This window comes from Podarcis melisellensis (genome assembly GCF_964234715.1).
Source record: "Podarcis melisellensis genome assembly, chromosome: 10".
NCBI classification, from domain to species: domain Eukaryota; kingdom Metazoa; phylum Chordata; class Lepidosauria; order Squamata; family Lacertidae; genus Podarcis; species Podarcis melisellensis.
The window spans coordinates 68,594,151-68,611,627 of NC_138542.1; the positions used below are offsets into that span (position 1 = coordinate 68,594,151).

Below are 17,477 nucleotides of genomic sequence, written 5' to 3' on the forward strand. Positions count from 1 at the left end.
CAGGTACCAGATCTCAATATCCTTCTTAAATAGTGGCACCCAGAACAACTGGACACAGTGTTCCAGATGTGGTCTACCATGGCAGAATAGAGTGGTACTATTACTTCCCTTCATCTGGACACTATACTTCTGTTGATGCAGCCTAGAATAGCATTAACCCTTTCCTCCCCTTTTTTTTGCTGCATCACACTGTTGACTGTGGTCCTCCAAGACCTCCAGATCCTTTTCACATGTCCTACTGGCAAGCCAGGTGTACCCTATCTTATATTGGTGCATTAAGGGGTGATATGATAGCCCCTTAATATATAAAAGGATGTCACATAGAGGTGGGAGAAAGGTTGTTTTCTGCTGCTCCAGAGAAGCGGACACGGAGCAATGGATCCAAATTACAAGAAAGAAGATTCCACCTAAACATTAGGAAGAACTTCCTGACAGTAAGAGCTGTTCAACAGTGGAATTTGCTGCCAAGGAGTGTGGTGGAGTTTCCTTCTTTGGAGGTCTTTAAGCAGAGGCTTGACAACCATATGTCAGGAGTGCTCTGATGGTGTTTCCTGCTTGGCAGGGGGGTTGGACTCGATGGCCCTTGTGGTCTCTTCCAACTCTATGATTCTATGATTCTATTCTATGATCTGGGGTTCTTTTGCCTAAGTGCAGAACCTGACATTTGTCCCTATTGAAATTCACTTTGTTAGTTATGTGCCTGTGAACTCTGATCATCTCTCTTCCTTTCCTGGTTGGAGGACAGAAAGGGGAGTGTGAAAGTGTGCAGAAACTAGCCTGCTGGACAAAAAAATGAAGTTCACATTTGTTGCTCTGCCCACTTTCCCTCTGGCCCCACCCACCACAGTCATGTGGCCCCTGAAATGCAGGCCAGATGGGAATATGGCCCCCAGGCTGTAAAACTTACCCCATCCTTGATCTCGAAGCTCCTAGGATTACTTGGGATAAATTCCACAACAGCTCTTCCTACTGACCTGCCCCTCAAGTTGTGCCACCTTTCTAAAGGTGCCATTACCTGACAATACTCCATTCTGGATCGATCTTCACGATGGTTGGGTCCGTCGTATATTCAAACTCCAGCTCCTTGGGGGACTTGGCCTTCTCCAGCTCCTTGTGGAGCCTGGCCTTGTCTACCTTCACAACCACGTCCACTACCATCTTCTCTGAGCTGCTGGTGTAAGCCGTGGTGTTGCAGATAATCCATTCTGCTGCTCTCCTGTCCCCGGAATGAAGAAAAGGAATCTGGTCAAGCAAGGCCGTTCCACAGACAAATCCTTTGGCTACATTTCAGCTTGTGTTTTAGTGGGGGTATAAAGATTCTCCAGTGAATAATGGAATGTGTAAATGGCCCTAAAACAGGAGGAGCCAATGAGTTTTTCCCCTAATATTGGGCTCACTCACACTTTCTCTCTCACACACACACTGGTACCTTGGTACTCAAACGGCTTGGCTCCCAAACAAATTGGCTTCCGAACGCTGCAAACCCGGAAGTACACTAAGTGTTCTGGTTTGTGAACGTTTTTCAGAAGCTGAATGTCCTATGCGGCTTCCAGTTGGCTGCAGGAACTCCTGCAGCCAATCAGAAGCCATGCCTTGGTTTTCAAACTTTTCCGGGAGCTGAACGGACTCCCAGAATGGATTAAGTTCAAGAACCAAGGTACCACTGTATATGTGTTGAAGGTTTTTAACACATTAAGCACTAAAATCCAAACAAATAAAAAGATAATAAAAAGTAATATATTGAAAAAGAAGAAAGGAAAAATATAAAATAGAATATTCACATTCCATACAAAATACACACGATAGATAGATATGGAGGCTGTCCGTCAAAGCTGTAGCTTGGACCAAGGCGGAGAGTCGGGTGGGGTCAATAACTCTGGCAGAAGATCAGGACAGGGTGCAGGCAGGAACAGGCTAGCAACAACATTGCTCCCGCAACCTGGGACTGGGGCTAGCTGGCTTTTATCTGCCCCGAAGGCATAGGGTGTCCCCGGTCCACAGGTGACCCGCCTCTCCGGGCCTGGAGGCGAGCACTCCTCCTGCAGGAACTTAGTTCCCTCCGCCTCTCTGCCCTGAGCCTCTGCAGCTCAGGAGAGGCTGGAGGGTTACCGGACCCAGAGGCAACCTCCTCTTCCCCTGACAGGGCTGGGAGAGGAGCACCTGCAGGCAATGGGTCCTCCATCACCTCAGGGGCCAGAGCAGACTCAGCTGGTGCCTGCACCTGAGGACCCAGCACAGGTGAGGACCCTTCACGCTTAGGCCCTGGCTCAGCTGGTTCTGGAGGAAGGGACTCCTGTGCAGGCTGGGATTCCTCAGGTTCAGCCTCTGAGTCCGAATCCCAGGCCATCATCCCCCCCTCCCTCAGGTCTTTGGGATGTACCTGTGGAAAATGCAGGGGTGGTCTCCAAAGAGCACCGAGACATTGCTGCCAGCGTTCAGGTTCTTGCCCGTGATGGTGACTTGGGTTCCGCCAGACACCGGACCTCGCTTGGGATTTAGGTCAAAGAGAGTCAGCATCTGAAAAAGATTAACAACCGCAGTAAGAAATGAAGGCGCCGCCAAAACAGAATTAGCAGGATGGAATTAGGATGGAGAGAAACAACAGCTGCCGGGATAACTCTGAAATCGTTCGTGGAGAGACTGCGATAGTTTTTAACTGTTTTTCAGAAAGTTTTGGATCATATTGTTGTGCGCCAGTTCAGTGTCCGAGTGGTGTGAGATTGCAGGGGTTCCTTGTTCGTTCGTGTTTCGTTCTGGAATAAGGTGCAGCACCAACTGTGCCGTCTTTATGATATACGCTTTATATTATACAAAATTTAAAGGTCAAAAGGGCCCTTAAAAAGGGCTTCCCTTGAACTGGAGTTGCAGTTAGTGCAGAATGCTCAGTATCCCTCCAATTGCCAATGTTTGGGGAACCTATTGCTGTATTCAGGTCTGTGTGTATGTGTGTGTGTGTTCTTATTCTCAGGTGTGAATGTTTTGAGTTTAAACATATGAGTTACATTTCAGGGGTTTGGGTCCCATCCAATTCTAGAATTCTATGATCCTAACCCCAAACATAAATATCACAGATATTCACTCTCATTCCCAAGTTCATACACTAAGCCCTGGTTCAGCCTTGTTCCAGTTAAGTCTTGCCCCACCCAACAAATACGAAATAACAAGGTTTCTTACTTTCACTGAGTAACTCTGCATTGCAGAGAAAGACAAGGTGTAGATGTTATTATAAATAAATAAATAAAAATAAATGCAACCACCCTCTTTTTCCTTGCTGATTTTGTTTTAAAATCAAGATAAAACAATAATATTCAAGAGGGAGCAGATCATCGTGATACCAAACTACAGCAAGGGATCCCCGCTTTCTCAGAGAAATCTAGAGTTGCGGTTTCTTCTTTCATTAGCATTTTAATAGAAAAAAAAACTTTCTGCTTGGTCCCAAGTGAAAAGCCATCATCTGCATTTAAATGAAAGGTCCCCCCCCCCTCTCACACACACTTTCCCCTATCCTCCCTTCCACTTTTAAGAAGGATGGTATGAAAGCTTTAAACTCTCCAATGAATGAGCAGGTACAATTGGCAGGATGTTGTTGTTGAATGCTGGAGATTATTCATGTCGTTTTCTCCTTTAGCTAGCTCTTCCGAATATGAAGGGGGCTTTGTGGAGGCAATTGGGGGGGGGGGAGAGAAAGAATCAGTTAAGGATTTCCTTCTTCCTGACTGTCTGGGGCAGGATGGTGGGGGACGAGCCCAAACAAGAGGCCAAGGATTGAGAGCCACTGTGGTATAGTGGTTAAGAGTGGTAGACTCGTAATCTGGTGAACCTCCACATGCAGCTGCTGGGTGACCTTGGGCCAGTCACACTTCTCTGAAGTCTCTCAGCCCCACTCACCCCACAGAGTGTTTGTTGTGGGAGAGGAAGGGAAAGGAGAATGTTAGCCACTTTGAGACTCCTTAGGGTAGTGATGAGGTGGGATATCAAATCCAAACTCTTCTTCTTCTTCCCAAGAATGAAGCCAGCCAGATGCCTATTGTAAACCTGCAAGCAGGATTTGAGTGCAAGAGCAGCTCTCCTCTCTTGTGGTTTCCAGCAACTAGCATTCAAAAGTGTTGCTACCTCCAGCTATGGCATGGTCATTGTGGCTGGTAGTTATTCATAGCCTTAAAGGTAAAGGGGCCCCTGACCGTTAGGTCCAGTCGTGGCCAACTCTGGGGTTGCGGTGCTCATCTTGCTTTATTGGCTGAGGGAGCCAGCGTACAGCTTCCAGGTCATGTGGCCAGCATGACTGAGCCGCTTCTGGCGAACCAGAGCAGCGCACGGAAACGCCGTTTACCTTCCCGACGGAGAAGGTATCTATCTACTTGCACTTTGACGTGCTTTCGAACTATTAGGTTGACAGGAGCAGGGACTGAACAACAGGAGCTCACCCCGCCGCGGGTATTCAAACTGTCGACCTTCTGTTCGGCAAGTCCCAGGCTCTGTGGTTTAAGCCACAGCGCCACCCACATCCCTATTCATAGCCTTAGCCTCCATGAATTTGCCTAATCATCTTTTAAAGCCATCCATGTTGGTGGCCATTGCTGCCTCCCATGGGACAGAGTTCCATAGTTTAACTGTGCGCTCCATGAAGAAGTATTTTCTTCTATCTCTCCTGAATAAAGCCCTAAACGGCCTCAGCCCAGTAGACCTGAAGGAGTGTCTCCACCTCCATCATTCTGCCCGGACACTGAGGTCCAGCTCCGAGGGCCTGCTAGTGGTTCCCTCCCTGCAAGAAGCGAGGTTACAGGGAACCAGGCAGAGGGCCTTCTCGATGGTGGCACCCACCCTGTGGAACACCCTCCCACCGGATGTCAAGGAAATAAATAACTATCTGACTTTTTAGAAGACATCTGAAGGCAGTTCTGTTTAGGGAAGTTTTTAATGTTGGAAGGAGCCCAGGATGACTGGGGAGGCCCAACCAGACTGACAGGGTATACGTAATAAATGATGATGATGATGATGATGATGATGATTGATGAATCTTTCAGTGTTCAACTCCATTGTATGTGCCTGAGTTCTGGTGCACATCAGACCCAGCCAGCTAATTCAATGGTCAGGAGAGGAGCTGAAGTCCATCAGCATCAGGGAGGGTACTACATTGCCCACATCTCCCCTAGACTAGGGGGCCTGCTGCCATTCCCTCATCCTTTCATACCTTACAAGGCCCTTCCATCAAGAGCGATCAAGCATCTTGGGGCTTCCTTTTGCATTTCTTTATAAATCCCCATCACCTGCTGTTCATCCCTACCTCCTGTCCCAGGAGAGAGCCTCTAAATGTCTGGAGGTGTTATGATAATAACACTGATAATAATTATCCATCTCATTTGCAGGCTTGTAATAAGTTGCAATAGTCTATTAATTATTCACAGCTGCCTTCACAAATTTCAGATGATATATTCACAACGAAAATAGGATAAGGGTGGAGAGAGAAATCAGCTATTAGAAACTATTTGCATTTTTCTTTTCAGAAAAGACTGACAAAACCCGAAAATAAAGTTAAGCAAATAGGACTAGAGGGATCCATCAAACAGTGAGGGTGGGTGCTCAAGAGTGAATGTAATACGAATTAACTACCCTTATGAGTTTTGGCCCAGGGAGGACAGAGAGAGAGACAGAGAGAATGTTCACATCCACCCCATATGGTATGCTGAAAGCACATTTAACACACATTTAAAGCCCATGGCTTCCCCCAGAGAATTCTGGAAACTGTAGTTTAAGGGTGTGAGGGTGTTATAGTTCAGTGAGGGGCAAATTACAGCTCCCAAGATTCTTTAAAGGTAAAGGTACCCCTGACCATTAGGTCCAGTCGTGACCGACTCTGGGGTTGCGGTGCTCATCTCGCTCTATGGGCTGAGGGAGCCGGCGTTTGTCCGCAGACAGCTTCCGGGTCATGTGGCCAGCATGACTAAGCCGCTTCTGGTGAACCAGAGCAGTGCACGGAAACGCTGTTTACCTTCTCGCTGGAGCGGTTCCAATTTATCTACTTGCACTTTGACGTGCTTTCGAACTGCTAGGTTGGCAGGAGCAGGGACCGAGCAACGGGAGCTCACCCCGTCACAGGGATTCGAACAACCGACCTTCTGATTGGCAAGTCCTAGGCTCTGTGGTTTAACCCACAGTGCCACCCGCGTCCCTGTCAAGATTTTTTGGGGAAAGCCAAAGGCTTTCAAAGTGTGAGATTCAATGCTAGTCCTACTCAGAGTAGAGTAAACCCATGGAAGTTAACAGGCAGAGTTAAGGCCCTGGGACCTTAAGGCGAAGGGCAGGTAATGAAGAAGTAGAAATTTCAGTGGGTCTGCTCTGAGTAGGGCTTAGATGACCCTCCAACCTCACCTCAAAATTTCACTTTGGGTGAAACTCAAGAACATTTCTGGAAGCCTCCAGGATTCTCGAAACCTCTTGCCCATTCCTCCTCAATTCCCGAGTCTCGCTCACAGACTTACCGTAAAGTAATAGAACTGGGAGGATTTGGCCATGAACTCTGGCTTGCACTCGGCCACGCAGATGTCCACATTTCCGGCATGCTGGCTGTGCTTGGCCTCGCCCATCTCGCACACTATTCTAGAAGGAAAGAGATCCAAGGGTCAGGAGGTGCCCCTGTGGTCCTTGCAAAGGGTGCCTGCTGTGTGTGGGAAGGCTTAGAGCCAAAGTAGATGATGACAGGTAGGAATGGGCTTTCCCTAATGGTACAGATTGTTAGTTTCTGTTTCTCACTGAGCAGCTGCGTGGAGTCACAGGACTCTGTTTACATTCCTGGGATTCCATACTATTGGAGTCTCACGGGAAAGGAGACGGGATGTGACGTTAGTGGTTTTCCTGTTTCCTTTGTTCCTTTGTTCAGTTGCTCTCTACTTTCATAGGGAGAGGATGTCTTTTCTGTTCTGCATAGTTTAGAAATAAAACTCTTTACAATGTAGCCAAACCTCTCGTCTCTTCGCTGTGCTGGGAACCCTGCTGGATAGCGGCCTTATCAAAGGCTCAGGTCATTAAACACATCGGAGGCGATTTCAAAGGCTCAGCTCGGAGGAAGATGAGACCTTATCGGCTTGGCCGAGCGGAGACTCCGACACAGATCCCATATCCTATTTTGGGAAACCCCTTCTCCTTAAAAAGTAGACCTCTTTTCCTCAAGGCTCAAGTCATTCCATTGTGCCAGATCCAGGGGAAGCTAGGGTCATTGCAACTGGCCTCAAGCAGAGACCCACCAGTACAGAACCTCTTTTGGTGATGATGGACAGAGAGGCTACAGGTGCCTATTGTCTACTGAGCTGAGTTAGAAGCAGGCAGGTAAAGAGCAGAGAGGAGTGAACCTACTGACTTTGGTTTCTCTCCATTTACACTCTTCAGTTTTCAACATTGCCACATTAGTTTGCAAAGAACACTTTTTAGTCCTCATGAAAATTCATCAGCATTTCAGGGCAATTTCCCCCTCATCTGCACATCCCCCCCCCCCCGAAGCACTTTCCCTTAATATAATGCATATCAATATATTACTATTTTCCACTAATATATGCACCTATATATACACCCACTTTGCTCCAGTGTGTGCATTTTTTTGCACACCCTACCTAACGGGAGAACTGCGCTGCAAAATTCAGAGAAGTGCACAATTTTGAAGGGCAGCTGTGCTCTGATTGGTGCATTATTTTGGGGCAGATAAGGTAAGTTTGCTTTTGAATGCGAACCAAACCCAGTTTCTCCCACACACCCCTGGGGAAATGTTGTTCGTCCTCACTTGTCATGCAAAGCAGAGGTGAGGGACATCAGCACTACCTGTAAAGCCAGGTAGGGCAACCTGTAGTGCTTCAGTTGTGGCTAGGCTCCAACTCCCATCATCCCTCACCACTGGCTATGCTGGCTAAGGCTGATGGGAACTGGAGTCCAGCATCATTAGGGCTAGCCACACCTGCATTAGTTACTGTCATATACAATCCCGCTAGGAGCAGGTAATGTTTTCTCTGTTCTGCTGAGCCTGGGAGGTGGCTGTAGCACAGGTGTAGGGGACCTCTGGCTTTCCAGATGTTGTTGCTGTTACTATTATTACCGTATTTTTTGTTATATAAGACACACTTTTCCCCTTCTAAAAAGTAAGGGGAAATGTGTGTGCATCTTATGGAGCAAATGCAGGCTGCGTGGCTAAGCCCAAAGTCAGAACAGGCAGACGGAGTGCCGTGCAGTGCTCCGTCTTGCTGTTCTAGCTTGGGGATGGCTGCGCAAAGCCTCTGCAGGGCAGTGGGGTGCCTTCATCCCGCTGCCCTGTGGAGGCTTCGCAGGCTGTTCCCGAAGCCAGAACAGCAAGAGGCTATCCCAGAAGCCAGATCCCTCTTGCTGTTCTGGCTTTTGCGGTTCAGAATTTTTTTCTTCTTGTTTCCTCCCCCCCCCCCCAAACTGGTTGCGTCTTATCGTCTGGTGCGTCCTATAGAGCGAAAAATACGGTATTTACCTGCCCTCTACCCTAAGGTCCCAGGAAGGGTTACAACATGAAAGCACAAACTGCTGAAAACAACTTACAATCACAAAAATAAGGTGGGTCCTAAAAGCATACACCTCGAGTGTCAAAAGCCAAGGTAAAGAAGTGTGTCTTCAGCATTTGCTGGAGGTTGCGCAACAAAGGTGTCAGATGCACCTCTGTGCAGAAGGAGTCCCACAGCTTAGGGGCCACCACAGAGAAGACCCTTTCCCAGGCCACACACACACACACACACACACACACCGAGCCTCTGAGGGTGGAGGAACTACCAAGAGGTCCCTCTCTGCCAATCTTAGCATCCAAGAGGGCCTGTAGGGAAGGAAGAGGTCTTTCAGGGATGTGGTTGGACTCCAAGTCCCATCAGCCAGCATGGGAATTGTAGTCCATCAACAATGGAGCATCCCTCTCCTTCCATCTATTCCACCTCATTTCAGGGCTCAGTGACCTGAGACTGGCAAGGAAAGTTGGACAAAGAGCAAGGTTGTCTCGCGTAAACATTCCTGCCCTAACAACAGAGCGGAAGGTCTTAATAAAGCATCTTTCACCCTGAGGCCCTTACTTACTGCTCTGCTGGGATGTATCCGTCCACTAAAGGAATGCACTCCACGCCAGCTACTTTGACATGCGATGCAATGTCCCGGAACTCCAAGCCCAAATTTTCTCCCCGGATGGTCACCCTGGTCCCTCCTTCACGAGGTCCCCTCGCCGGGCTGATCTAGGAGAGGGAAAAACTGGTTAAAGCAAGGTGAAAAGAAAGACACCCCCACCCCCACCAAAGGGGCACAGCTGTTTGTCAGTGTGGTGCAGTGGTTAGAGCGTTAGACCAGGATGTAGGAGACAACAGTTCAAATCCCCACTCAGACATAAAGCTCTCACTGGAGAGATCGAGGCCAGTGGCTGCCTCTCAGCCTAACCTACCTCACAGGGTTGTTGTGTGAGTCAAAGGAAGAGGGGGAAAGAGAACTGTGTATGCCATCTCAAGCTCGTTGGAGAAAAAGGTGGGGTGGAAACACAATAACTACTTCAAGAGACCTGGCTGTGCTCATCCTCTGGATAATTTATCTCATCTTAGGTAAAGGTAAAGGGGCCCCTGACCATTAGGTCCAGTCGTGACTGACTCTGGGGTTGTGGCGCTCATCTCGCTTTATTGGCTGAGGAAGCCGGCATACAGCTTCCAGGTCATGTGGCCAGCATGACTAAGCCGCTTCAGGTGAACCAGAGCAGCGCACGGAAACGCCGTTTACCTTCACGCCGGAGTGGTACCTATTTATCTACTTGCACTTTGACGTGCTTTCAAACTGCTAGGTTGGCAGGAGCAGGGACCAAGCAATGGGAGCTCACCCCGTCGTGGGGATTCGAACTACCGACCTTCTGATCGGCAAGTCCTAGGCTCTGTGGTTTAACCCACAGCGCCACCCGCTCATCTCATTTTAGGCGCCAAAGAAAATGGATGCCTTGTTTCTGATGGCTTCCTCCTTAAAACAATCAAAGTCCATTTGCCATTAGCTGACGTTGGGGGGAACTGCTTCAGAGAGCTGCTTCTCCTCCACCCATTCCTGTATCTTGGACTGGCGAAATCAAGGGTGTGTCTGTGGTGGTGTGCCTGTCAAGGGATGCTGAAGAACAACAAGGACACCCAAGCCAATAAGTGAACTGGACACTTTTAGATATTCATGCCCCACTTTGTGGTTATTCTGGGTTGGCAAGAAAGCCGCTTCCGCCCTCAAAGGAGATGGAGTTGCAGGCTTCACGGCCCCATCACGCGCGTGGTGGCTGGAGCCCAGTCTCGCGCGATTGGGGGGATTCTCGGCTGTGCCATTGGTGATTAGTGATTGGTATTGCTCTGTAGATGGAAGAGGGGAGGTAGCGCCATCACCTGCCCCACATATTGAAGGGTAGTCTGATAAAGGATTCCGGGGGCGTGGCCCTGTCCGAAGCCTGGGGAGGTGAGGGTCTAAGGCACGCCCCCTAGCGGTGACCCCGGGGGAGTTCCTAGTCGATGTGCATCAGCAGGACTCCCCCTACTGGTGGTTAACCCTTCCCGGACTTCAAGCGGACGGGCTGAAGTCGGATATAGTCGGTTAGGACCAATGCCTAAGCCAATACCGCTCATCATCTGTAACCAATAAAGTTGTGGCCTTATTTAGCCCATTACCCTTAATAATTGTGTCATGTGTCATTATTTCACTGGGGGGGGGGGGAATTCCGCACACAACAATAAAGGAGGGTGCAAAGCAGAAGTTGTAAGAGAGGCATAGGGGACTCTTGGCCCTCCAGATGTTGTCAGACTTCATCTCTCATCAGCCCAGGTCACTGAACCTGCTTGCAGCTGCAGTTCAGCAACATCTGGTGGGCCTGTGGGACAGTGGTTCCCCATACTTGCGGTAAGGGGTAGCGGTGATTCGGGTGGCTGCAACACTGATCAGGAGCAGGACTCCACAGGTGTGGGGAACCACTTCTGTCATGTTCGGTCTGAGTTCGCCTTCTTTCTAAGCACAACAAACCCAGAACGTTTTGTTCTAAGCACTTTATTTCTTTTGCTCTTTTCCACACCTCTTTTTAAAATATATATATATATATATATTATTAGTTTTTTAAACATATCATTTTCAACAGTAATTAAACATACTTTTACATCTTATTCAATTTTTTGACTTCCATCAATCCTGTCTGAAAATTTTCCAATCTAATCTCTTAGTATGCATTTCTTATCTTCCCCTATTACATTTCAAACTCATAACCAATATCTCTGTCTTTTTCTACTTTGTAACACTTCGTATATTTCTCCTTACAAAACTTCTTGTAGTCCTACTAGCGAAATTTGTTGATTACAGTTGCTCTTCAAATAATTCATATACTTATTCCAATCTTCTGTAAATCTCTGGTCCCACAGGTTTCGAATCCTTCCTGTCATTTTGTCCAATTTTGCATAGTCAATTAATTTCGCCTGACATTCTTCTTTCTTCAGAATTTCTTTTTGTTTCCATTTCTGGGCTAACAATACGATCTTTGGCTCACTTCCGACTCTACGAATCTATGATTCTAGCGCTGGAAGTGAGCTTCAAAAGTGAGCTTTTATTTTTCCACACCTCTTCTAGTTCTATAAAACGCTTTAGAAATGGGTGCAACCAGTTTTCAAAATATGCCTATGCCATAAGATTTATTATTAAGTCATCGTGATATTGGCCTTTTAAATTTTCTATCCCTTTTCTAATAATCCCTTACTTGGGATGCGATTTCTGCACACCAAGTTGACATTTTCGCTGAGATCTCCACCATTACCCTGAGGACTCCTTCCTGGATAGTAGCAGGCAGTTCAGATCCCACCAGTGTTATACATGAAGTTCCCTGCATATTAATTCACATGCATAGCAATGAGGGTCGTTTGGAAGGTTTTCATTTTGTCTCTCAAAAATCAAGGGTATATTTTTTTAGTCTCCAGAAGTGAACAAATCTCACTTGCGGGCTTATTGATAGATTGTCAATGTGTTTCCTCAAAAGCAAGTCCAAGGGGACTTATTCTCACAAATATGTACAAGACTGCAGCCTTAATGTGTATGTACAATATATATCATAGGATAATATTTTACAAAGGTTTGAAGCAGCATTCTTTTTCTCTCACCTGCACTTGAACCCCTAGACCAGGACCTTAAATTAATTCTTCCTGACTCGCCATGTTCTCTGCTCAAAAAGGCTTTGTAGGTTTTTATATGTTTGGAAAGCCTGGGAAACCTGTCTAACCAGGGATTTCAACTCTACAGGGGACGCTTGGGTTGCGAACATGATCTGAGTGGGATGCACATTTGCAACCTGCAGCAGTGCGTCTGCGCACGTGCGGGTTGCGATTTGGTGCTTCTGCGCATGCATAAAGCACGATTTAGTGCTTCTGCACATGTGTGACCCCCGGTTCCAGTACTTCCGGGTTTTGGCAGGTCCGTAACCCAACAAAACACAACCTGAAGCATCTGTAACTCGAGGTATGACTGTATATCATTCTGGGGTGATTAGGGATGTCAGAGAATTCTGGCAAGAAACAGAAAACAGGAGCAGAAATTGTCAATGTTCGCTTATTCAACTCCTGTCCAGAATGAAATTCAACCTAACAAATATGAAGGGTGCTATCTTTGGTTGCAGCTTTCAGCCTCCCCTATTTGAATTGCATTTCTCTTGAATTAAATGGGATAATTCACAAAATCAATTGTGTAAATTAGGTTACAAAATTATGTAAATTAGGTTACAGAATTCCACCGCACGTAGCATAGTTTGGGGCAGATGGCGAACTGCAGCGGAATGGAAAGAGCGCTGCAGAGCGCAGACTCAGGGCAGAATGGAGAACAACGTCTTGCTAGGCGCCTGGTGGTGATGCATTTCAAGAAAAACAAATTGCAAATTTTATCTGGAAAAAATAATAATAATAAAGCACACTCCAAGATCCTGCTTCCCCCCTTCCAACGTCTGGGCAAGTCTTCAAAGAGTCTCTTTGGAGACATTCCTGCTTCCAAGGCAAATCTTCTTGAAACCTGTGAACTTCTGCATCCTCTCTGGTGAGGGCTGCATGCGACATGGGAGCAGGGATGATATAAGGCAGCGCTTTGATCTAGCTGTTTGGCACAGCAGCTCCAGTTAAACCACAGTCTCCTGGGCTCACTTTCACAGCTGCGAGGAGCCATCCTTCTTGAGTTACAGCATCTGAGAAGGAATTGTGCACAGCCCAAGCGAATTCTAAGCGGGGCCATCGTTCTTGGGATCAGAGAACCAGAAGGAAGCAGAAGGACCATCCTTATAGTAGCCTTGTTCTTTAGGCCATCCTGCATGAGCCAGATGACAGCAAGTCACTATCGAAGAGCAGGACCACACCTCAGGAAGCTGCCTGCGCAGAAAAGCTGAATCTGGGAGGGGGCCCGAACACCATAGCAAAGCTCCTGTTTCGGATACAGAACAGCCCAGGCCCAGTCCTTGGCATCTCCAGTTGAGTGGCAAGGCTGAAGGAGAATCCTATTTGGTGGATTATTACTCATCCATCATAGCCAGTGGCATAGCAAGGGTTGCGGGTCACCCAAAAGATTGCAGCCATAAAGATAAGAAAAGAAGAGTCGTTCCATTGCCTGGAGAGGTCACTTCCTGGTTTGCACAGAGAAGCCGTTTTCAATAGAGCACAGCAATAGAAGCCCACAGCTGTATTGAGGCAGCATCAGGGGTTGTAATTTTATGCCCCCTAACAATTTAGCACCCAGGGAGACCGCCCCTGTGACCCCCTTCCCATGCTACGCCACTGATCATAGGTCTTCATGGCTAGGCAGGGTGCAGAAAACAAGGGTATGGGGAATGGAAGAGGGAGTTTCAGGACGACTTACTTCTGTGATCTTGGGGTTGGTGCATTTGCCCCCAGCGCCAGAGAGCTCCAGCCACCGGTTCTCCAGGACGGGGCAATGGTGCTTCAAGGTGCACCGGTTCTGGTCTTCACACCAGCCACACTCGTAGTCCGGGTCTGCTTTCAGGCACAGGCCGCAGCTGTCTCGCATGGCCCCGCATTTGTACAGGTGGACTGTTGGGAGAGAAAAGCACAAGCCTGTTGAGGAGGCATTCACCCACGAGATCGCCTTACCCCATATATGCCCTCTCAGGTGCTTTGATCTGCAGAACTGTGGCAAAGGAGCAGCAGCCAATAAGCCTTCTGTGGTCAAGTCAAACAATGCAGCAAGAGTCTCACTAGATCGGACCGGAAGGTTCATCTAGTCAAGAGTCCTGTTTCCCACCAGGGGGAAACCAGATGGCTGGGGACAGCCCACAAGCAGGGCGCTCTCCCACTGGTGCTCCCCAAGAACTGGCATCAGTGGCATAGCATGGGTGGGGCCACGGGGCACTTGCCCTGGGAGCAAAATTCTTTGGGGTGCAAGATTTCAAAAGAAAATTAAGAGAAGTAGTAAAAATATATTTTAAAATAATGCGGCATCCCCTCATTCAGAAAATCTCCAAATGACTGTATGGGTGGACTGAGGAGTGGATACGGGCAACGGCCAGTTGCTAGGGTGCCCTCCACATGGGCTTTATAAAGGTACCCTCTCCTGACCAATCCTCCACCGTTTTCCGCAGTGCTTGATTGCTGGATGGTCATTGGGCACTGCGGCTGCCACTCGGGTTAGGTCACAAGCTATTGCGCCTTTGTTCCACACTATTGGTGGGTGGTGCTAAGGATATTTGCCTCGCCCCGGGCATTGGCAACCCATGCTACACCACTGACTGGTATTAAGAAGAGCCTCTGATACTGAAGGTGGAAGGTATCCACTGACACTGACAGCCTTATATGAATTTGTCTGCTCTTCCAGAGTTGGTGACCAGCACCACATCTTGTGTCCGCAAATCCCATAGCTTATCTATGGAAGGTATAAAGACACTAGCAGCTAGGAAATCGATCTTAACCTCATCACTGATACAGAGGAGGACTCTCTGACCGAAGATGTGCATAAGGCTTCCTCCCTAATGACTTTCCATTACCAGTTGAAAGTACCAGTTTCTCAGTGCAAAGAATCATGGAACTGTAGGATTGGAAGGGATGCAAAGGGTCCTTTAGTCCAAATACCTGTAATGCCTACAGGATGAATCGTGGGGGGGGGGGGGGAACCTTTCCTGGTGAAACTGGCTGGTGATTTTGGGGGGCAAAAATTAGGGTGAGGGACTGAACTCACTGTACCTAGAGGGCTCCTTACACCAGCTGACAACTGTGTGCAACTACACACCCCAAATTTTGATTTCCCGCCTCCCCCAAAATCCCACATCAAATTTTCTGCCTCCAGGAAAGGAGTGTGTGAAATCAGAAAGAGGGCGATGCGACCGAGCCTTATTTGTTATTATTTTGAGTCGTATTTAAAAAAGAAGTTGCAAACTGCTTCAGCAGGGGGGAAAAACCACCCAAAACTTGGGCAGATCCAAACTAAGCTGCTGGCAACAATCACTGAAATGAGCTACTCAAGTCAAGAGGATTTGGAGAATAGAAAGTTTGGCTTTAAAATGCTCGGGGGGGGGGGGCACGCGGAGCTTTATTTGTTTCAGGTGCTCAACAAGAAAGAGAGAAGGGAAGAAAAACAGAACATTTTTTTTTTAAAGCAATTTGCAGAGAACATAAATAAAGCCTTGTAGCAGACAGGGAAGGGAAGCGTCGAGTGCTTTGTTAGGAAGTATGCAGAGTGATGCAGCCGGTTGCTAAGGTTACCACTTCCAAGGACAAGTCGAAATGATTCGTTACCTTTGTTCTGGGCCGGGTTGTCAATGTTGAAATCCCCATTCCACACGACTGTCAGCTCCACTGGCAAGCTGTTAATCTCCGTCCCGTCGTAAGTGTACTAAAAGTAGGGGAAGGGAAGTACGGAGGGAGAGAAGGAAAGAAAGGAGAGAAATCACACCTGCTGCTCTGGTTACTGGAAATGGTGGTGGCAGTTCTTGCACGTATCTCCCTCGACGCCATGGGAGGGATGGGATTCTAACACACACATGGAAATATCATGAGGATTTTTATCACTTCATCTTGTCTGCTTTCCCTTGATATTCCTCAGGTGTTTCACTTCTAAAGGGACCCCTTCCCCACCAAATTCTCTTTGAATGTTACTAATGGGGACATAACCTTGCCGACAAAGATCCGTATAGTTAAAGCTATGGTCTTCCCAGTAGTGATGTATGGAAGTGAGAGCTGGAGCACAAAGAAGGCTGATCGCCGAAGAATGGATGCTTTTGAATTATGGTGCTGGAGGAGACTCTTGAGAGTCCCATGGACTGCAAGAAGATCAAACCGATCCATTCGGAAGGAAATCAGCCCTCAGTGCTCACTGGAAGGACGGATCCTGAAGCTGAGGCTCCAATACATTGGCCACCTCATGAGAAGAGAAGACTCCCTGGAAAAGACCCTGATGTTGGGGAAGATGGAGGGCACAAGGAGAAGGGGACGACACAGGACAAGATGGTTGGACAGTGTTCTCGAAGCTACCAGCATGAGTTTGACCAAACTGCAGGAGGCAGTGGATGACAGGAGTGCCTGGCGTGCTCTGGTCCAGGGGGTCACGAAGAGTCAGACACGACTAAATGACTAAACAACAACAACAACAATGGGGACTAGTGGGTACAGTAACACTGCGGCTTTCGGATGACCACAGTTCACTGTAGATCTTTTGAAAATTAGTACGGTTTGGCTCTCCACTCCTTAATTTTGCTTGACGTGGAGAGGAACTACCGTATTTTTTGCTCTATAAGACTCACTTTTTCCCTCCTAAAAAGTAAGGAGAAATGTGTGTGCTTCTTATGGAGCGAATGCAGGCTGCGCAACTATCCCAGAAGCCAGAACAGCAAGAGGGATTGCTGCTTTCGCTGCACAACGATCCCTCTTGTTCTGGCTTCTGATATTCAGAATATATACATTTTTTCTTGTTTTCCTTCTCCAAAAACTAGGTGCGTCTTATGGTCTGGTGCGTCTTATAGAGCGAAAAATACGGTAGGTGTTTTGAAGGGTACTGATGCCCAGGTTCCTGATCACCAATTGTCTCCTTCAGCCAGCCTTCTGCTAATATTCTCTGGAAGCTTGGTACAGTATAGCTTGGAGACACCCAAAGCTCCAAGCCTCAGGCAGAGGCGAGGCTCTGTGTCTACTAATCGGCATGCAATTGCAGGGCCAACCGTACCCTGTGATTTCTGCACATTACATTACGGCGAATGCCGAGTTACACCGCAATTTATCTTTGAGCAAACCAAACACAATTAGCTGACAATTGGCGGGGTCCTTGCGAACAGCATCTCAACCCCGCCGGTTTCCCCCCAGCATGGTTTCCATGGATGTTAAGTGCACTTTCTAGAGAACTATGCTCCGTAGAGTTTGCTGGAACTCGTTTTCCTCATGCACAGAAAGAGCATTTTGATGAGACCGGTGCACGCAGTGCGAATCACAGAACTGTAGAGTTGGAAGGGATCCCAAGGGACATCTAGTCCA

At 47.8% G+C, this 17,477-nt stretch overlaps 1 protein-coding gene across 3 annotated transcripts in view; it reads right to left on the reverse strand.

The window, feature by feature from the left end:
* Positions 1-17,477, reverse strand: part of PLXNA4 (plexin A4) — a 567,107-nt gene that overhangs the window by 84,534 nt on the left and 465,096 nt on the right. For all 3 annotated transcript variants that reach the window (XM_081926700.1, XM_081926701.1, XM_081926702.1), the window contains 6 exons: positions 15,750-15,846; positions 13,861-14,051; positions 9,070-9,221; positions 6,480-6,597; positions 2,381-2,517; positions 1,016-1,216 (listed from right to left, as the gene is read on the reverse strand). In XM_081926700.1, coding sequence (XP_081782826.1) covers positions 1,016-1,216; positions 2,381-2,517; positions 6,480-6,597; positions 9,070-9,221; positions 13,861-14,051; positions 15,750-15,846 — 896 coding nt within the window. The remainder of the gene's footprint in view (positions 1-1,015; positions 1,217-2,380; positions 2,518-6,479; positions 6,598-9,069; positions 9,222-13,860; positions 14,052-15,749; positions 15,847-17,477) is intronic.